This window comes from Oreochromis aureus, linkage group 7, assembly GCF_013358895.1.
Source record: "Oreochromis aureus strain Israel breed Guangdong linkage group 7, ZZ_aureus, whole genome shotgun sequence".
Taxonomy (NCBI): domain Eukaryota; kingdom Metazoa; phylum Chordata; class Actinopteri; order Cichliformes; family Cichlidae; genus Oreochromis; species Oreochromis aureus.
Window position 1 is genome coordinate 10,938,684 of NC_052948.1, and position 21,397 is coordinate 10,960,080.

At 42.1% G+C, this 21,397-nt stretch overlaps 1 protein-coding gene across 1 annotated transcript; it reads left to right on the forward strand.

The window, feature by feature from the left end:
• The first annotated feature begins 1,411 nt into the window (after positions 1-1,411).
• Positions 1,412-21,195, forward strand: vwf (von Willebrand factor). Its single transcript, XM_031731213.2, has 53 exons — positions 1,412-1,516; positions 1,672-1,723; positions 1,883-2,026; positions 2,261-2,363; positions 2,474-2,682; positions 2,933-3,054; positions 4,120-4,339; positions 4,422-4,544; positions 4,626-4,737; positions 4,828-4,874; positions 4,971-5,107; positions 5,252-5,390; positions 5,617-5,717; positions 5,817-6,012; positions 6,087-6,302; positions 7,015-7,261; positions 7,364-7,458; positions 7,662-7,813; positions 7,901-8,004; positions 8,084-8,222; positions 8,345-8,479; positions 9,204-9,350; positions 9,438-9,578; positions 10,112-10,210; positions 10,305-10,461; positions 10,731-10,898; positions 11,009-11,144; positions 11,305-11,614; positions 12,096-13,260; positions 13,347-13,451; positions 14,066-14,209; positions 14,294-14,437; positions 14,562-14,726; positions 14,874-14,920; positions 15,012-15,189; positions 15,389-15,630; positions 15,725-15,914; positions 16,034-16,375; positions 16,478-16,716; positions 16,941-17,043; positions 17,160-17,231; positions 17,484-17,588; positions 17,695-17,900; positions 17,982-18,131; positions 18,219-18,335; positions 18,827-19,007; positions 19,319-19,359; positions 19,451-19,567; positions 19,867-19,965; positions 20,108-20,236; positions 20,332-20,371; positions 20,494-20,591; positions 20,771-21,195. The coding sequence occupies exons 1-53, from the start codon at positions 1,511-1,513 to the stop codon at positions 20,954-20,956; spliced, it is 8,562 nt and encodes a 2,853-aa protein (XP_031587073.1). The 5' UTR covers positions 1,412-1,510; the 3' UTR covers positions 20,957-21,195.
• The last annotated feature ends 202 nt before the right edge of the window (positions 21,196-21,397 follow it).

A 21,397-nucleotide genomic window follows, 5' to 3' on the forward strand; every position in this document is an offset into this window, starting at 1 on the left:
TGATGCCATTTGTCTACATTTAGCTTTTAATAATAAAGTGTCAGTTTCCATAGTAGGACTGAATTATTTCACTGGCGGTTTATTAGAAAGTAGAAAACCCACTTTAACCCTTTAAAGCCTGAGCTATGACATTATTTCCAGAAAATTATTGACATAAAAAAAAATACATATAAATTTGCATATATTAGTTTTAATTTGATTATATTTGCTATATCCGGCATTTTTTGTAATTTATTGCTTAAAATGTGTGTGTGTGTGTGCGGTGGTGGTGGTGGTGTGGGGGGGTGTTCTGCAGTATAACCAACTTGACCAAAGCTGCCTCACCATGCATATATATAATTACCCAAAGCTCTGCATGCCCATTCAGTTAAGTTATTATATCAGAGCTATCAGAGCTGCTATACAGAAGACATTTAGGCACATTTGCAAGTAATAATGTTAGAATTTTTTTTTTCCAAATTCAGCATGTTCATTTGTTTGTTTTGAAAAACATCTCTTGGCATCTCACTGTTGCACTACAGGACATTTTGGGGTACTTACATAATTTCATTGATGCCAGTAATACCCTTGTTTCAAGCTGAGACGCCTTCTATCAGGCAGATAATAAACGTCTGCGTGGGTTTGCTGTGTGTTTGAAGCACACACCTCCACAGGTGATTTCCAGCTCAACTCAAGATGGATCATCTACATAATGTGCGAACATTTTAGGTGCTTTGTCTGTTTACACCAGATAGGTAGATCAGGTAGTCTCCACAGACCCTGATCATTCCGTATTTAGTAGCCTAGAGTTACATAAAGAGAGTGAAAGCGAAAGAAACAGCCTCAGTCTGCAGAATACTTATTTACTTATTTATAATTACTTTATGCTTGCTTTATACATATATGAATACTTATTTTTGTGACGTTGTGACACAGGTTGTGAATCTGAAAACACAAAAACTATTCCTCATGTTTTTCCTCAGCTTTGTCCAGAGACAACATAAGTTTCCACCTGAGAGTGCTGATCATCAGATGTTCCCATTATGTGTGCGTGTGTGTCTATGTGTGTGTAATTTTGGCGCCGCTAAGACAAGTGTGTTTGTGCATGTGACACTATCGAAGCAGTGTAATTGCGTGAGATCGCTCTAGTAAGTGTTTTTTTTCCAAAAGGATTGTTTGGCTTGGCACTGATACAGATACGTATGTGTAGACTAATCACTCAGCCAGGCGATCAGTGGGCATATCCTGGCATTGTCCCGTTGAGTGTGTTTGATGGTGTCAGTCTGCAGGCTCCAAGTTGTGGCATTCTTTCCCTCTTGTCTGAACCTGGCAAGGGGAGTGGTCTTAAGAGAAAGCCTATGAAAGTTGGGTTGGGTTCAGTCTTTGCTATAAAACTGAGCTTCCAGTGGGGCTGAAATTCTTCTTAGTTTAGCCAATGCTTGACCATCACATTACTTTATAATGTCCTGACTCTGCGAGGTCTTAACGTCGTGATTTCGGATAGTGTCTGCTTTTTCTGGAGTCTGGAACCATGGAGGTAGGAGTACTTGGAGTTTATAGGAGTAAAAAAAAAGGGGGGTTGAAGCAGGCCTAACATCGCACACAAAATAACATGATCTTCGTACATCAGACGATAAAGATATTAGTTTAAGCTGTGATGAAAATGAAAGCATACACATTTATGTGTTCCAGGAGTACATAAAGAGATATTTGCGAGGAATTTGGGTTTTCCTGCAGCTGACTTGTGAGTATTATATTGGAGAATATCCAGCCTTGTTTCTAGCTTTGCACCCAAAAAGTGACATATCCTTACAGACTATGTGACGTGCTTCATATGAAATCTCTTATAATTCTTTTTCAACGCACATCGGCATATCTGTGTACTCTGTGTGTGTGTGTCCAGCTTGTGTTGCGAGCATGACAGGGAGATGCAGTCTGTTTGGACGACACCACGTTCACACATTCGATGGTGTTTTGTATGACTTTCCTGGAGACTGCAGCTACCTTCTGGCTGGGGACTGCAACCACCACTCCTTCACACTGCTGGGTGAGTCACGCTCAAATTCAATAAAGAGATTCAAAAAAGATTTGAATTCTAATAGTGTGCCAGGCTTATCTTGTGTAGTTTAGTGTATAATGCCTCGTTGATGCAATATATTAGCTTTTGGAAACTGTTTAGTAGTCATCTTCACTTTTAATTTTCTGTCTTGTTTGGCTAAGTCTGCCATGGTGGTGGTACAAAGTTGTAACAGTGTGTTCAAAATGTGCTTTGGATCTGCAGGCGACTTTCAAAATGGCAAAAGAACTGGAGTCACACTGTTTTTGGGTGACGTCTTTGAGTTGCACCTTTCTGTAGATGGACGGCTCTCACAAGGAGAAAAAAGGTAGCGCGCTAGTGTTGTCATTCAGCATTAAGTTTGTGTGTATAAATATTGAAAGCTCCTCAATAGTTTGCTTCTGCAGAAGCTGTATTTATGCCGTCTTTTCCTTCTAGGCTGTTACTGCCCTATGCATCTCACTCTGTGTTTGTGGGCTCAGAGCTCGGCTTTTACAAGCTCTGGAGTGAGGAGTTTGGCTTCACTGTCACCATTGATAATGCTGCCAACATCGCCTTGACCCTGACCAAACGCCATGCAAACCACACCTGCGGCCTCTGTGGCAACTTCAACTCTATGACTGCTGATGAATATACTGCTCAGGAAGGTTTGTGCGTGCTATACAGTCCATAAGATGCAACTGTGAAAAGAGTGAAACTAGGGAGAGTTTATTATTACTGGGATAGAGGAAACGATTTGAGTCACCAGCACTCAGCAACAGGAAGAGTAACAACTGAGTACAGGAAAAGATAACAAAGTAAAAGAAAGCAACAGACACAGTTGTGGTAGGATGAGATTAAGAACAAATCTGTCAACTTGTTTCTCTCTCTGTCTGCGCGTGCTTGTGTATTTTTCAGGATTCCTAACAGAGGACACTTATGACTTTGCAAATTCGTGGGCAGTGAAGGGAGCTGATCAGTCCTGTCAACGTGTGTCAAATCCATCAAAATCCTGTAACACAACAAAAGGAACTTCCACGGTGAGAGGATAGTTAAAACACACACGTACATGTTTAGATAGTAGGCGTGTCATGATATCTGATGTGTAGACAAAAGTCATTAAATAAAACTTTGTACATTTCTTCTCACAATAAAAAAGGTATTTTACAGTGATTCACTTCCTAACAAAGCACCTGATATTTCTTTGTGTGTATTATTCTCTAATTTGTCTTTGTTTTTGTTTCTTTTACTGTTAATATGCAAAAGGTTATATTTTTTGCACACAAATAAACTCATAAAGATTTGTAAATAAACATTTTTCTTTATAAACATATCTTATATATTTTAAAACCAGGTGGGTTTTGAAGTTAAAGTGCGAACTATAACCCACATTGTCTTTGGTTGATGTCCAAGATACATATTATTAGTCCCATTTACTATTCTAGCTCTACTTTTAACTTTTATTTGACAAAGGTATAAACTGTGCTTAAATGTCTCATATTGTGTCAGATCTCTGACTTAGGATTTTAGAAAGACTTGGCATTTTTAATACATCTGTTCTTTTTTATAAAGACATTTTGGCTTTCATACACAGTATTAAGGTTCAATATGCTCAAATGGGGACGACAGCCCAGTCTCTTTAAAAAAACCGAACAGCTGGTAAGCAGACAGATCTGACAGGTGTGATTGCAGCTCTGTAGCCTGTGCAGTCTTTGTGGGTGAGCAGATATGAAATGAAAACAGTTGGTTTTCGAAAGAACATTTTGCACATCTGAAACACCCACATGTGAGAAAACTGTACAAATTTCATGTTAGTGTGAAACCATAGGATCCTATCAGCATCTCCTTCAGTTCACTGCAAAACTGATGAATATGTATTCTTTCACTTTTATTTGAAATCTCTGTTTCTATCATTATGATATTGCCATTTTCATAATTTTCACACACCAGATATGAATCCAGTCTTCCTCTTTTTTTGGCATTTAATATTTTTTCTGATGAAGTTTCAGACATGGTTTCTATTTCCCATTTATTCAGCTGCACAGGCTGTTAGGCCTAAAAAGAGGTAAACAACTTATTTTCTCCCTGTTTGTGCTTATGTGTAGATTTTGTCCAGCTGCAGCGTGTTGCAGACCTCTAGTGTGTTTCTCCACTGCGCCCACTTGGTCTCTCCCGAACCATTCCTGTTGCTGTGTCAGGAGGAGGCCTGTCACTGTGATCAGACAGGGCCCGAAGATTGCTACTGTCCAATCCTGCTGGAGTATGCTCGCACATGCCACGCTCATGGGATACTTCTTCACGGCTGGTCGCAGGAAAGCCAGTGCTGTGAGTTTATTAGTTCTTTAAAATGAACAGCAGGTTATAACATGACATGTATTATTTATATATGCTTTTCTTTTGTGTAAAGTCCCCAAATGTCCAATTGGCATGCAGTACAGTGAATGCACCAAGTCTTGCTCTACAACCTGCCATAGCCTCAACATCCAGGAGGTCTGCAAGGAAGAGTGTGTTGATGGCTGCACATGCCCTGGTAACCCCTCGCTCACGATATCTATCTCCTGTCTCCGTCTTACTGTTTCTAGTAGTAACATGGCATGCATGTGTGTTTCAGCTGGCAAGGTTTTGGACGGTAATCGCTGTGTTGAGGTATCCCAGTGTTCCTGTGCGCACATGGGAAAACATTTCCCGCCAGGAGCCACAGTCTCTCAGGACTGCAACACCTGGTGAGAAAGTAGTGCAAGTGCAAATACAGATACACAGAAATAGTTACATATAAAATATGCTTCCTTCAAACAAATGTCTCTTTTGTGCAGTGTGTGTCGTCACGGTTCATGGGAATGCACCAATGAAGGCTGTCCTGGTGAGAGAGATGTACTGCAATACACACTCACTAATACTTTTGTTTGGGAAATAAAGTCCTCATTTCTGATGTCATATCCTTGTTGTTGGTGTGTAGGTGAATGCTTGGTTGTTGGCCAGTCTCACTTCAAGAGCTTTGACAACAAGTTCTTCACATTTGCTGGCCACTGCCAGTATCTGCTGGCAAAGGACTGCTCACAAAATGAGTTTTCTATCATAATTGAAAATGTACAGGTAAAAGGAGCTTTGGTTTTCAATGCCAAATAAACTTGGAATTTGTTCTTACACTAACTACACGATTACACAAAGAATGACCCTGTTAGCATTCTGTCACTTTTTTCATCATTTACAGCATTTAGGTTGCTTTTTATCTTTCAGTGCGCTGATGATCAGGATGCTGTGTGCACACGCTCAGTGACTCTCAGTCTGCCCTCTCTGGAGGACATGACAGTCAAGCTGAAGCATGGAGGAATTGTTTCTGTCAACAGCATGGACATCCAGACCCCAATGCGTTATGGTATGCTACTTTAAAGTGCATTTAAATGACCTTTTATGCATATAAGATAAGTAAATATATCTATAAGATGGTTATCCATATATGAGAGAAGCACTCTGACAGATTTCACAATGGCAATGACAATACACTGGCTCTAACAGCACAGCTCTGTTAAGTACTTGCGTAAGTTGTTCATTAATATTAACTGATTTTAACCAGCCAGTTTTCTATGTGTGTCATTTTACAGGCCGTTTATATATCCAGAGATCTGTTCAGTCTTCAGTACGTGTAAAGTTTGGTGAGGACTTTCGTCTGGACTGGGATGGGCGGGGCCGTGTGCTTTTAAAGGTTGAAGAAGTTGTATATCTTAAAGATGTTTCCTTTCAATAACCCCTGTATGAAAAGATGGGGGAAAAAAACTATCTTGAATTCTGTCTGCCTCCACAGCTGGGTCCACAATGGGCGGGCCGGACCTGTGGACTGTGTGGTAACTACAATGGTAACCAAGGTGATGATTTTTTGACTGATTCTGGACTGGTTGAGGCTAGTCCTCACGCCTTTGGCCAGGCTTGGAGGATCAATGGAGACTGTGAATCCACTCAGAAATTTGAAACTGATCCATGTGCCGTTAACCCAAAAAGAGGTACATACACCCACACAGACACACATCACTCCTTAACATGACTTAACACTAACCTTACGATACCCCGATACCAGTGCGCTTTGCAGAAGAGGCGTGTGCAGTGATGATGTCAGACGTGTTCAGTCCGTGCCACTTTCTGGTGAATCCGGGTCCATTCCAGCAGTTCTGTCGTTATGATGTGTGTGCGTGTGGGGACAGTGAGGAGTGCCTCTGCTCGGCTTTGTCCGCCTATGCAGCTGCCTGCTCAGCAAGAGGAGTGCTGCTCAACTGGAGGTCTCCTTCGCTATGTGGTAACTTTTACATTGGACCTATTTACAGTTGATCACTCACTCACTCACACATGCACACACACACTCTCGTTCTGGCTCTTTCTGTGGTTTATTTAGAATCATTTTGTATGCATTTTTTGTAGATCACTTCATTTTCTGTGATATTTTTAGATAATTTTACAAGCATGTCCTCTGCAGGATCTATGGTTTTCAGTTATGTTTATGATAGGGTCACTCTAAAATCTTGAGACTTTTCCGAATTTGAAGACTGCTTTGGATTACTGTCTTATTGTAGACATCATGTTTTTTTTGTTTTTGTTTTTTTTAAGTTTTGGTTTCTTGACTGAATTTGCAGAATTTTACTGGAAACTATTCTTCCTCTTCCCGTGCAATGTTTCCTGTGCCACTGTCTGCTACAGCAAGCAGAATATATCCTCCCCCATGTTGGCAAAATGTTTCTTTCCTCAAATGGTGCCGTTTCTTTCTCCTGATATATTTTTGTGGTTATTATGATTATTTAAGAACTAAATATGACTTCGTTTTTCACGGCTTGTAATTTCAAAACCACTAAGTTTCAGACTTTTGTGGATTTTGTGAGGGTGTCATTTATTTTCTGATAATGTTTCCATTCAGACCCGGTTTGTGCATTAGTGCTGCACAGTTCAATAGTGCAATATCTCTAATGGTTTAGTGAGAATAAATGACTAATCCTCCCCTGATATGGTGTTCACAGCGCTGGAGTGTACAGGAGGACAGGTGTATGAGGCATGTGGGAGTGTGTGTGACCGGACTTGTGGTTCTCTGTCTGGCGCTGAGGCTGGCTGTGAAGGGGAGAGGGTGTGTGAGGAGGGCTGTTTCTGTCCCACTGGGAAGTACCTGAGTTCCTCAGGTGAATGTGTGACGGCTGACCAGTGCACCTGCCTGCATGATGGACAACTCTACCAGCCTAATGATGTCTATGCAGATCACAACAGTATTTGGTCAGTGACTATGCATGCTTTTGCAGAACTTTAACCTTTAAACAGCTGCTATGGTTTACTGTTTTATCATTTTTGCCATCTTGTCTTCGCTTATGAGTGCAGCTACTGTGAGAAGGGCTCCATGCGGTGTAGCTCCACTGAAACGACTTCATTGCTCTCTGACCTCTTCTATGATGATGACCTAGCACCATCCAGAGGTATAACTGAGTGTTTCAGTTCCTGAACCTTTTTCATGATAATGGCTTGTAAAAAACAAGCAGTTCTCATTAATAATTCTCAGTTGACAGTTGACAGTTGAACCCTGAACAACTTGATCAGTGTGTCTCGGGCAAATGATTGATTTTTGTCATGAAGCGTGCTTGTTTGTTTATTTTTTAATTAATTAGTTTTTTGTATGCAGAGCGTCGGTCAACACAGTGCCCTCCTCCGCTCACTCGTGCAGAGTGTAATGCAGGAGAAAAAGGTCTGGAGTGTGCAAGAACCTGCCAAAATCTGGATCTGCCTTGTGTCAGTCTTGCCTGCATCCCCGGCTGCCTCTGTCCACCTGGCACTGTAGGTGGTTTGTTATGTTGTGTGCATGCTGTAGGTAACAAAGTGAACATATAAAGTGATTTGATTGATTAATCAAGCTGATTTCAGGTACGTCACCGCAGAGAATGCATTACACCGGAGCAGTGTCCCTGTTACCATAACAACAGGCCATATGCAACAGGACAGACCATCTCCGTGGATTGCAACACCTGGTAAAATGCTTGTTAATATATTTGTCCGTTAAAGGAAATACCTCTACTGTGTTTGCTTAGCAGGTGTCCTGTTTTGCAGTGTGTGCAAGAACAGAAAGTGGCAATGCACGGAGAAAGTGTGTGATGGTGTGTGCCGCACCGTGGGGGAAGGGCATTACATCACTTTTGATGGCTTAAAGTACTCTTTCCCTGGCCTCTGCCAGTATGTCCTAGTCCAGGTAAGAGACTGAGAAGGACTTCCAAAAAGGGTGCCAAAGTGAACTGCAGACTATGAAGTACATGCACTGATCTTTGTTAATCAGGCCCTGTCCTATCTTTCTCTACTTGGACATGTCAATAGGATATGTGTAGTGGGGAAGACGGTTCCTTCAGGGTGCTGGTGGAAAACGAGGCCTGTGGAATTGTGGGACACCGCTGTGCAAAAGCTGTCACAATTTTCTACCAGGGAGGGTTAATAATGATGCAGCATGGAGAGGTAATACACAAACATTCATTTAAACTGATTCACATCAACACATGCAACTTATTAAGTGATTTGTTGCATTAGTGCAAAGCCAAATTGATTTATAATCTTGTAACATGTAAAAAAGTGTAAAACTTGAAATAATGTCTTTACTCTCGAGAGAGGCTATTAACCCAATATGTTGTTAAAGTTAAATATTACTTAAATATTTGTCTAAAGACCGATATTCATTCATTCACAAAATTCATTCTAGACATTTGGCTTGAAACATTATATTCATAATTTAGGCATTTCAACAGTACAATTATCAGTGGATGCTGTGGCTCACGGGGTACAGCAGATCATCTACAAATTGGAAGACTGGTGATTTCAGCCCTGGCTGCTCCAGTATACATGCCAAAGCCCCGAGTTGCTCCCAATATATTCCAAGTGTGAAAGTTAGACAAAAAAAAGCACTTAAACACAGAAAACAAGGTGCTTGTGTGAATGAGACATGTTGTCTACAGAGCTTTGAGTGCTCAAGTAGAGTAGAAACGTGCAGTTTGGTGCAAACCCACAAAATGCCTCGTATATTTCAGCAGTTGGATTCAACTAAAAGTTTTTTTTCTGTCTGATACATTTATAACTTGTGTCCTGCTTTACTTGGACAAACTGACTTAGTCAAGTTGTAAGCTTTTGAGACTTGACCTCTCAGTATCCCAAATGCACCTGTAATTATCACCTTTCTGTCTTTCAGGTGAAGATGAAGAGGCCGGTGCCGCAGGGCTCACAGGTGGAGATTGTCCGATCTGGTCACTTTTACACTCTGCAGCTGGGGAAACACATTTCCCTCAGCTGGGATATGGGAACCCGCCTCCTGGTTCACATCTCACCTGAATACAGGGTACTGATGTATTATGACTAATTGTGACAGCTTAAATCTTTTTTCATTTTAGTCATAATATAAAATATTAAATATTATTGCATGTAGGGTCGGGTGTGCGGCTTGTGTGGCAACTTTGATGGGAATGTAAACAACGACTTGATAAGCAGTAACCACCAGCTGGAGGTGGATTCTTCACACTTTGGGAACTCCTGGAAGGTCATTCCCAGCTGTGCCGATGTCACAAAGGTAAAGTCTAGACTTAAAGGGCTGACTTGCTTGAAAAATTAATATTTTCTCTCTACTCATAACTAATGTTAGGGAAATCTGTTGATGTTTTGTGTGTCTAAAAGAAAAATAAATCAGTATCAGTAGCTTATAATCCTATATGGGATGGTCTCTAATATTTAGATCTATCTCTGAGCATTGTACTTCACCAGGACTGTTTGTGGGCTTACAGGACTGAAAATTAGATTTCTTTCAGTGTCAGCGTTATTCATTATATCCCACCGAGAAACATTAGAAATGTATTGAGATCACAGTGACTGATCTACTTGAAAATCTCTGCAGGCGACGAACTCACAGTAGTGTAAGGGCTAAAATGAATCATTCGCATACATTTTTTATGTTATTACAATGAAGTCAAGTATGGTGACACTTGCAGTTCTTTGCATATATTTCAGTAGTGCACTGGCACAGAATAGATAGAGACATTCTATAATACATTCACAAAGAGATAAACAATGTCGCACCAATTTGCTGTTTTTATTTTCTGTGTGTAGATACCTGCTCCTTGCAGCGACAACATTGTCAAACTGGTAACAGTGGAGCAGTCGTGCCGTATCCTCACTGGTTCCCTCTTTAAAGAATGCAACAGTCAGGTGAGCACAATTACAGGCAAACTTTAACTGATGAAATGACATGCTTTGACGGGTTTATACTCTTTACCCTCTACCTCTGCCTGTGTGTCTGTAGGTGGATGCAGAGCCTTATGTAGAGATGTGTGTGGAGGCAGCATGCTCGTGCCCATCAGTGGGTGACTGCCAGTGTTTCTGTGATGTTATTGCCGCCTATGCACAGGCTTGCTCAGAGAGTGGTGTATTCGTCAACTGGAGATCAAATGATCTTTGCCGTGAGTATGAAGAATTCATTATGATATAAAAAACACAAGTCATAACTGCTTGACCAAGCTAATAAAAATAATTGAAGTCCCATTTAGTTGCATCTAGTTTTTTGTGCTACAAGTCATGATTTTACTCAGAATATCAGAATGCGGATTGCACATTTTTATCAGTAGTGTAATATCACAATTATTATAAACTTATCAAATGCAGAATAATCTTTTTTTGTAGCTAAGTGAAATGACTGAATTGTGCATGCTACAATGTTCTGATTCCTTAGCACTGAGCTGTGAGGAGCTGAATCCTAGAATCCCAGGTGTAGGGGAGGAGTTATGCCAGTGGAGATACAATACCTGTGGTCCTGCCTGTCCAGTCACCTGCCAACATCCAGATCCCCTCCAGTGTTCGCTCACATGTGTGGAAGGCTGCCATGCCTACTGCCCTCCAGGTATCAACAAATACTAACCGAATACTTTCAGGATTTATATACTGCACGAATATAATGGGACAAAAATATCATTATTGTGGGGATTTTTACACTGACTTTGATGTTCTTAGGACAACTCCTGGATGAGGTGGCCATGCGATGTGTTGAACCCTCTCAGTGTCAGATGTGTATGCATGAGGGTCAAAGAATCTCCTATGGGAACAAGGTCATCCTGAATCACAATGACCCCGACCAGTGCAGGATATGGTAATACTTCATCACAACATTCCCTTATGAGTTTGAATATTTCGGTTCTCTGCTTCTCAGGCTTGGCTTACATAGAACTGAGGTTACCCTGGTAACCAAATGTTTGGTGATGAATGCTTTGTAATTATATTTCATGATGATTTGTTTTTCTTTACTATAGTCATTGTGACAACAACACATTAAGCTGTGAAGCGTGTGCCTCCTCCACCATGTTCACAACTCCCACACCAACGCCCACCTATGGCGCCTTCACAACAATTCCCTTCACCACGTTGATGCCTGAAGGCACGTGTGACCGTGCCATGGACCTAGCATTCTTACTGGATGGATCAGAAGCTCTGACTGAAGATGAATTTGAGGCTACAAAACAGTTCATTCTTGGGGTGGTTGAACGATTCCGCATGGGCTCAGCTCACACTCGAGCAACAGTGCTACTCTACCACTCTGGAGTCAAAACATATGATCTGCAGGTAGTTAAACACTGCACGTGTGTGTGACTCAGCAAGTGGGTATTTTTGCACAAAATATGGAATATCTGCAAAATCTGTCTGTAAGGAGGATAATTTTGGTGCGTTCATGAGTTTTGGTTGTGTTGATACACAAACATGTGATACCCATGTTTGTGTAGGCGTTCTAACTATCAGTAATTCATGTTTGAATAAAATAAATGATGAAAAAGATTTCAAAATGTTATTTCTGCTGTAATAAATCCAGTCAGAGTTAATATACTAAAAAAACATAAATTTGTACATACAGCTATTTAAATTCAGCAAAATAGTGGAAACTAAAATGCAACAGGAAGCAAGTGGATGCAGCACAGCTTGAATAATGCTGATGACTAATCAAGCTTGGTAAAAAGCAGCTTTTTTGGCTCACTGAAACTGATTCATAGTAAAAGTCAACACGTGAATACTTGATCTACTATTTTTCCTCCCTCTCTTATGCCTTTAGGTTCAGAAGTGGATATTTAAGAAGACAGTGCGTGAGCTTCATTACACAGGAGGAGATGCCGCTTTCATGGATGAGGCCGTCAAATATCTGGCTATCAACATCTATGACAAGAACAAGCGTGAGAACGCCGGCCGCGTTGCCATTATCTTGGCTGCTAGTCCCAACCCTCGCCCTATCCGTTCCATTGTAAAGATGCTCCGCAAGAAGGCCATCACCACCCTGACAGTGGCACTTGGCCCTGGAGTAGATATGTCGCAAATTACTGAAATCTCCAAAGCTAATCCTGATAACAGGGCCTATGTGCTGAGCAGCACAGGTGAGCTGCCTGATCGGCTGCTGGAGCTGACAGATTACCTCTGCACCTTGGGGATGGAGCCTGAGGTGGTGAAACCTCCAGCACCAAAGACCACAGTGGGTAAACCTCACAAGACCACGACCACCACTTCCCCAGTTCTTCATCTGGAGACAAAACCCACACGGCGCCTCCCCAACACTCCTGAAGCTACAGCACCGTCTGGCCTATCGCCCACTACCACATCGCCATCTGTTCTTTCTCCAACCAAAGATGTAACATTTGTCATAGAAGGCTCTGATGCTGTTGGTGAAGTAAACTTTAACAAGTCGCTCCTCTTCCTGGAGGAAGTTATCACAAAACTGACAGAGGAGGAGGAGTTGATTCGCATCACTGTGATCCAATACTCAGTGACAGTCACTGTGGAGATCAGTCGGTGGGAGATAAGGCAGCAGAGAACCCGCCTGCTGCAACGCCTGAGGGAGGTTCGTTGGAGGGGTGGTAGTAAGACAAACACTGGAGCAGCTATCACTACCACCTTTCAAGAAATGGCTACGGTCCAGCCTTCTCTTCATCCAACCCCACCTCAGCTGGTTTTCCTTGTGACAGAAAACCCACCCACTGACACAGTAACGCGCCCACCATCTACCAGTGTCCAGACTCATGTGTATCCCATTGGTGTTGGACCAAAGATACAAGAAACTGACTTGATTCAGTTCAGTTTTCCTCAGCGTCCATTAATGGTGGAGGACTACAGCCATCTGTCTAGCGTGGTCCACCGCATAGTCAACATCACACGCACCACAGTCAGACCCCGCTCACCAACACTGCCACCACTAGTTGTCCCAACACATGCCAGCTTGCCAGTCTCAGGTACCATGACAGAAATGTTTATTCTCATCAAAGAGTCCTCAGGGAGTTCTTAGCCTATATTAACTTGGAGTCTTATATTTGCACAGTGCCGTGTAAGAAGCCTCTGGATGTGATGTTCCTGCTGAAGTCTGGAGGGCAGCTTGAGGACATGAAGACATTTGTTAAAGCTTTTATCAGTAATGCTGACATAGGTAGGTGTGATGCAGCTCTCTCTATATGCAGATTTTTCTCACTGATGTGTTATTACTAATTTTGTTTTGCAATCACTCTGTTTTTAGCAGGGGTTTTTTCAAAAATGCAGCATGTTTAAGGGGCAAATAGCCTCTAAGAAAAATATTGAAGTATGTCTTTTTCCCCAACTGATATTTACCAGATTTCCATGAGAACAATACAGTTACTAAACTGTTTTTAGTTTATTCGTGTTATATCAAATCATATATTTTTTTTTTAGCATTATTGACCTTGAAAGAATGATGTCTTTGGGCTTAATAGGAATATGGAAAATGACCAAGAACAGTGTGCTCATATTTAGACAGTTAGACATTATTTGAGTTTTAGGTTCAGAATATTTACTTTAAGTGGGTTTATATCAATGCAAAAGCATTTCTCTTATAAGGCTTGATGCTGAAATTACTACTGTGCAGTTGTCAAAGCAGTATATGCACAAAAACACTCCTGTGATTCAGGGCTGAATGAGAGTACTATCTATGCAATCACACAGAGGTATGTGTAGTATATGTTACTCATGTTTAAATTATTAAAGAAGCACCTTTCTACAGTCAGTTCTGTGTTTGTATGTGTGCAGGCCTCAGTGGCACTCTTGTGAGTGTTGTTCAGTATGGAGACACCAACACAGCAGAATTCCTATGGAGTGATCAACAGAGCAAATCAGACCTCCTGAGGATGGTGGAGAGAATTACTACAAGGACTCCTGCAGCCCCTAAACTAGGTAAAGGAGCTTGCTTAAACTAATATGTGGACATATTTAGACAGATGCACAATCACATGCAGTCTTTTTTCTCATTTTTTGCAGGGTCTGCATTGAGATTTGCCGTGCAGACATCCATCTCACCAATCAGTGGTGGAAGAGTTGGTGTAGCCAAGGCTGTGGTGATGCTGGTGATGGACAAATCAACTGATGAAGTCAGGGAAGCAGCTAATGAGGCCCTGGCAGCAGGTAATTAAATCATCATTAAGACACTGGATACTTCAGTAAAAACTTCAGTTGGTATGTTTCCATCCTTCATCTTCCTCTGTCATAGCTGCGGTGTAGCTTCACTGATAAGATTGTCTTCCCTCAGGTGTATCAGTGTTCCCAATTGGGATTGGACCAGACTATAACAAGAGTGAACTTGGTGTGCTTGGTCACCAGGGCAACCAAGACAACACTCTCCATCTGAACAGCATGGATCAGTTACTGATGTTGCTGACTCTGGACAGGAGTTACACAGAGAGAATCTGCAGAGGTGCTTATAGGCATAGACACATACAGTAAACCTTCTTTACATAGTGATGATAGAAATTGACAGTAATGGAAATGTTATGTGCTGTGTTTTATATATATATATATATATATATATATATATATAATTTTTATTTATTTATTTATTTAGCTGGTCCACCAGGAGTGTGTGTTGATGATAATGGAAATGAGAGAAAGGTGAGTACTGTCTGCTAGATACAGCATTAATGTAACCTTTTACAAGAGTTACTTGTAACAAATTGTGCATCTCTCTGTCTACGTGCCTTAGCCTGGTGAGTCATGGCTGCTGGAGGATGGCTGTCACTCCCTCCTCTGCCACCCCAGTGGGGCGGTGACAGTACAGAATCACAAAGTCAGCTGTGACAGATTGGAGCCGCCAGCCTGCAGAAACAACATGCCACCTGTTAAAGTCCAGGAGACCTGCAACTGCCACTGGGAATGCCCTTGTACGTACATCCAAAGGATCCAATATAGCCTCTTAGGTCTAGTCCATCTATATAAAGTGTGGACTATTTGCGTACTTGCTGTTAACAATGAATGCTGGGAGCTAACATTCCTTTCTATTTATACTAACTGTTAATGGATCACAAGTTTCTGGCTCCTGTACAAACCCATTTTTCCCTCCTGCCTCAAATGTATTGACAGGCATGTGTATGGGCAGCTCCACCAACCATGTAGTGAGGTTTGATGGCCTGGCACTTAGGCTGGATGGGGAGGGTTTGTGCTCCTATACACTTCTCACTGTCAGCAGAGGCTCCAGTGAAGGGTCAGAGGTCAAACTTCACACTGGACCTTGCCAAGACTCGGCAAACTACCACCAAGTCTGCATGAAAGCCATGGAGGTGATCCATGGCTCATATAAGGTGCTGCTGAAGGATGACATGACGGTAAGATATATGATATATGTTATGTTTAAGATGTCTGCACTAACTGTATATGTAAGGATTTGCTCATTTATTTTGTATATGTTTATTTGAGCAGGCCATGATTGGACAGGAAGAGCTTGCACTGCCGTGGCGGCACTCTGGCATTGAGCTGGTGCGTTATGGGGGAGTGATGCTGCAGCTGAAATCGGATCATGGCTACGTCCTGAGTTTCACGCCTCAGAGCAATGAGTTTACCATCACATTACTCAGCTCCACTACAACGGGACACACTGCTGGACTCTGCGGTAACTTATATAAAGAGCCCACTTGTTCAAATATATGAAAAAAGTCAGAATGTCTCACCCAGTGGCTTTCTGTATTTGTCTTTTTATTCTGATAACTGCCCCAAATATCATTTTATCAGGTGGCTGTGGGGAGGAGAAGGTGAATGTCCTTTCTTTACGCAATGGCACCTCGACCACCGACCAGCCAGCTTTCATCTTAGACTGGACTGTGGCTGTAGATCACGGTGTGTGCCTGCCAAGACGGAAGGCGGTGTGTGCATCTGGAGCGGCGATGGGATGTCAAGCTCTACGTTCTGAGGTGTTCGAACCATGCCACGCATATATTCCCGTTCAGGTTTTCCTCACCAAGTGTGAAGAGCAGGCATGTGAGGAGTCAGATGTGTGTGAGCTCATTTCAGCCTATGCACGCCTCTGTAGACAAAGAGGTGTGTGTGTGGACTGGAGGAGCCCTCACCTCTGCCGTGAGTAATTTTCTGATTTGCAGATGAGTTCATCTTCCACTCAAGTGAAAACATTTTAACACCTGAGCCTAGATCTAAACTTAACTCTGTTCTGTGTTGCAGCGTTACAGTGCCCAAGTTCCATGCAGTATGATGCATGTCGGACAGGGTGCGTGGAGGACTGTGGTAGCATACAGTCGTTGCCAGGCGACTGGTCGGTTGCTAGGAGTAACGAGTCATCCTGTATGGACACACCGACTGAAGGCTGTTTCTGTGCTGTAGGCACAGTTTTGCATCATGGACGGTGTGTACCACCAGAAGCATGTGGACAGTGTGTTGACCATCATGGGCACACGTACACGGTGAGACACAAAACAAGAAAAGTGTGACTGAATCTGTTAGGAAGCAGTGACGCAAAATCAAGTTCTTAGTTAAAAAAAATAAACACATATGCTGTTGGAATATTATCAGGCAAACATTCAGAGAACAGGTTGGAGAATAAAATGTGATTTGATTGCCCTCTAGTGTTTATTTCTAATATGACCAACTTCACAACATGAGCCTGGTTTTGTCTGTGTTTGTACAGTATATGCAGAGTTGGGTACCAGAAGAGAACCCATGTTTGATTTGCATGTGTTTGGATCAGCAACGGATCAACTGCACTGACCGGCCCTGCAACAATGTCAGAAGTCAGAAACCCTTCTGTTGCTCCTTATTTTGCTCTTTGCATCTGTTTTTGTAGTGTTGCTAAAGAAGAAGAAAAACTGCCATCTTTTTAAAATTAATCATGTGTATCTATTTGTAGCTCCAGTGTGCGGACCTTGTGAGGTCCTGAGAAAGAAGACAGAATCCAAGTGCTGCCCAGAGTATGAGTGTGGTATGTAAAAAAGGATAGTCTCTATTTGCAGCGAGGAGCAGCTTTACTATACTGTGTGGGCAGTCACTCAGTAGTTATTAAATTATTATGGTCCAAATAGCTCAACTTTAACTTCTAATAACTAATAACATAGTTACTCCTAATTCATTCCCCAGTATCCATCCTCATTTTTTATTCTTTGTTGCATAGTGTTACCAAATGTATATCATGTGTCCCACTTGCAACACACTGAGCCATACTGTCACTTTCCAGTTTGTGATCTAGTGAGCTGTGACCTGCCTGAGGTTCCCCGCTGTGAGGACGGTCAGACTGTGGTCCTGAAAAACCCCGGGGAATGTCAGCCTATACACGAATGTGGTAAGTCATTAATATATGATGCTCCGGCCCCACCGGCAAACACACACGTAATCATGAAACAGAGCGCATGTTGACACAGCTCTATTCACCTCTTTTTCTGTCTCAGTGTGCAAAAAGGAAGAGTGTCCTCTTCAAGCTCCCCCCAATTGTCCACCACATCGCCATCTGTCGGTGAGAAAGACAAAGTGCTGCGACGTGTTTGAATGTGACTGCAGCTGCCAAAACTCCACCCACACCTGTCCCACTGGGTTCATCACGTCCTCCACTACCAACGATTGTGGGTGCACAGAAACCAACTGCCTGCCAGACAAGGTGAGTGTATTTTTGGATTCAAATCTGAGTGCAATATGTTTGTTGTTTGTCCTGTTAGCTTTATGTCCTCTGTGTCTCTAGGTGTGTGTGGTTGGTGGAGTGGTTCACTCAGTGGGGAGTGAATGGGAGCAAGGTTGTGAGAAGTGCATCTGTACCGAGCTGCAGGACAAAGACACGTCTCTCCATGTTGCACAGTGCAAACCGCCTGTTTGTGACCGGGCCTGTCCTCTGGTGAGATTCACAGAGACACCAAAGACGCATATTTAGCTTATGCTTCTAAAGTGATACATTCCTGTATATATTTAATATGTATTTCAGGGCTCAACATACACTTCATCAGAAGGAGAGTGCTGTGGAAAGTGCACACCAACCAGCTGTGTGGAGTCACAGGGAGAGATGCGAGGGGACACACTTATCGGTGGAAAGCTTAGACAAGTATGTGTGTGTAAAAATCAGACATGCCTGAAGGATATGTGCAAATAATTATTGCTGCATAATTATGAATCTCAAAGTGTTTGAGTCAGTGAGGGACAAGAGGTCACTCAGCAAACTGCTCTCCATCACTGACAACCCATTGCACCTACTCCAGTCCACTAGAGAGGCAGCAGAGCTCCTTCTCCGTCAGACTTATTAAACCCGACTGCCATGAAGAATGCTTCAGGAAATCCATCCTGCTGTTCTTGATAAAGCTGTACAACACGTCTCCTTTTTGTACCACTATCAAACCTCCTAGTGTACATAATATTCCTTAATGCTATTTGGAGTATTTGCCCTACTGCAAAATCTAAGTCTTATTTTTTGTCATTTCTTTCACTTTATTTTTTATTGTCTTATTTTTTCACTGCTGCATATAATTTATTACTACCTCACACAAGAAGGCATTCATCTTTCTATCGATCTAATTCTCATCTCTGTGTCGTCTTTAGGTGGGTGACAGATGGAAGTCTCCAGATAATAAATGTGTCTTACATCAGTGCATAAAAGTCAGAGATGAGGTGTTCATCTCTGCTTCAAATGTCAGCTGCTCGATTACGGATACTCCATCCTGCCCAATGGGGACTGAGTTACGCTGTGACACCGAGGACTGCTGCCCCCGCTGCCACTGTGGTAAACACACATAAATACACACATAGACTTACTCAGGAGGCACACAGACAATCCACTGCACTGGGTTAGGAAACTGCCCTACAAGTCGCAAGCGATGCATGAATCATCAAGCTTGCATTCATCTAACTTTCCCTTCAGTCAAATCATCCACACAGTGTTTTCATCACAACTTGCAGTTGCAGTCTATGTCCAACAGATGACTCTGGTGTCATCCCAGAGATGGTTATCCTGATCTGACCTTACACAAACTGGGGATTGAATTACTTTTTAACAAACGCCTGTGGAAATTATTTGTGCTTTTCTCTCTGCAGCTCCTTTGAACGCCTGTGTTCTCAACCACACACTGATAGGGGTAAGTCATTCAGAGAAGTAGCAGCTGACTTGGTATAAAAAAGACATTTGGAAATTATGTTTTTTGATATACTGTATGTGTGTTTGTACAGGCAGGGGAGCAGCTGATGGTTGATGCCTGTACACGCTGCCAGTGTAGGGTGGTGGACGGTCCAATCAGGAAATATGAACTGTCCTGCAGGAAAACAACCTGTCCCTCTTGCCCCATGGTAGCCATCCTCAAATTATTTTGTCTGTATTAACCCTTGTCATTTCTCATCCTCATCATAACTGATTAATACAATCACAAATCCACATTCCTTAATTGCCTGTTCGCATTCCTTCCCTGCTCATCATTAAACTGTAGCCACATCATCTTTCCACGATTCACTTTATTCACAAAGGTAAATGAGATGTTTTTTATTTAGAAAACAAAATCCAGGTATCTTATGTCTTTGTATTTACAGTAGTAAACTCCCGATGTCTTCTTACCTTAATGGACACTTAAAACTACCCTCCACATTTTTAGGGATACACTCTGGAGAAGGAGGAAGGTACTTGCTGTGGTCGATGTGCTCCCACCGCCTGCTTTGTTCAACAACCAGATGGAAAACTCATCAGTGTGAAAGTAAGTCCTATGCAATCAAGATGATACCATGCTCATGAACTTCTGCTGTCTATTCTGTGCAATGCTATAGCTTATAATACTCTTTCATGCCAGTAGTACTGTTCGCGGCTACATACTGTAAGAATGAATTGTGTTCTTTCAGGTCAATACGACGAGCGAGGATGGTTGCACCTCATATACATGTGGTCTGAATAATGAAGGAAATCTTGTGCTGCAGTCCAAATTGACAGCCTGCCCATCTTTTAATCGCCAAGCTTGCTTAGACCAAGGGGTAAAGCTCTCATTAATCTCAGGGTAATGCCTTATCTATACTTTTTCTCCCAGGAATTTATGATAACATTGTCTCTCCTGCTTTTACTTTTCCAGGGAAAAGTCAGTCAAATTGGAACCACCTGCTGTGAGATGTGTGAGTTGAAGTGTTCCCTTTGCAAGAGTAGTAAATTATCTTTTTTTTTTTAGATTATTTGGATCTTAACAATAGTGTGTGTGTGTGTGTGTGTGTGTGTGTGTGTGTGTGTGGGTGTAAAGGTACAGAGCCAGAGTGCCGAAAGACAGTGGGAAGGCTCGACTACATCAAGGTGGATGACTGCCAATCAGAGCACCAGATAGACCTGTACTACTGTGAGGTAAGATACACAGACACACACACACGCACACACACATTTAAGAATGATTAAATCTTTTCCCCTGTAGGATTAACCTGCAAATTTGAGTGAAATCATAACACTGTCCCTCACCATCCTGTCCTTTCTGTCTCCCTCTTGTTATGTGTACCCTTCCATCTGTCTGTCTTTCTGTCTGTCAGGGCAAATGTCGCAGTAAGTCCATGTACTCCCTGCAGAGGGCTGCTGTGGAGCAGGAGTGTGTTTGCTGCGCTGCGGTAGAGACAGAGCCTCTCAGCGTTCCTGTCATGTGTGCCAATGGCACTCGTAGCCACCACACTATTCTGTCTGTCACCAAATGCGACTGTCTGTCCAGACACTGCACCTAGAGAGTGGAAGAAAAAGAGTAGAAGACAGAGATTATAAGGTTGATGCTTTGTGTGTATCCAAGAAAATGTAGCAGTATAAAAAAACTACCTTGACAAATAGCAATAAAACAAACTTACCTGTTTCTGTAAGCATCACCTTTTGTGTGTTGTTGTAATTTGATTATTTCTGTTGAAATGTATTCATAAAAACTACTGTTTGTTAAATGTTTGTATATAAACATATCACATATACTCTTTCACAGCGTTGCCGAATCAGTTTAATACAATTTAAGTGCGAATCCAACAACATGTTGCTCAAAAAGTGCAAATTTTACACTTGGGTGTTTATTTGATTCGATTTCATTCAGCGCTACTGTGTCTTTAATGAGTTGCATGAAACTAGTGAGGGATTGGACAGTCAAATACAAAAATAAAACCGCTTTTCAATACGTTGCTCTTTAA

Bases quoted from the DNA above. Each gene is read 5' to 3' on its own strand.
- vwf (XM_031731213.2), top strand. The intron at 7,459-7,661 runs GTATAACTGAGT...TTTTGTATGCAG, and splicing joins TGACCTAGCACCATCCAGAG to AGCGTCGGTCAACACAGTGC. The intron at 11,615-12,095 runs GTAGTTAAACAC...TTATGCCTTTAG, and splicing joins TCAAAACATATGATCTGCAG to GTTCAGAAGTGGATATTTAA.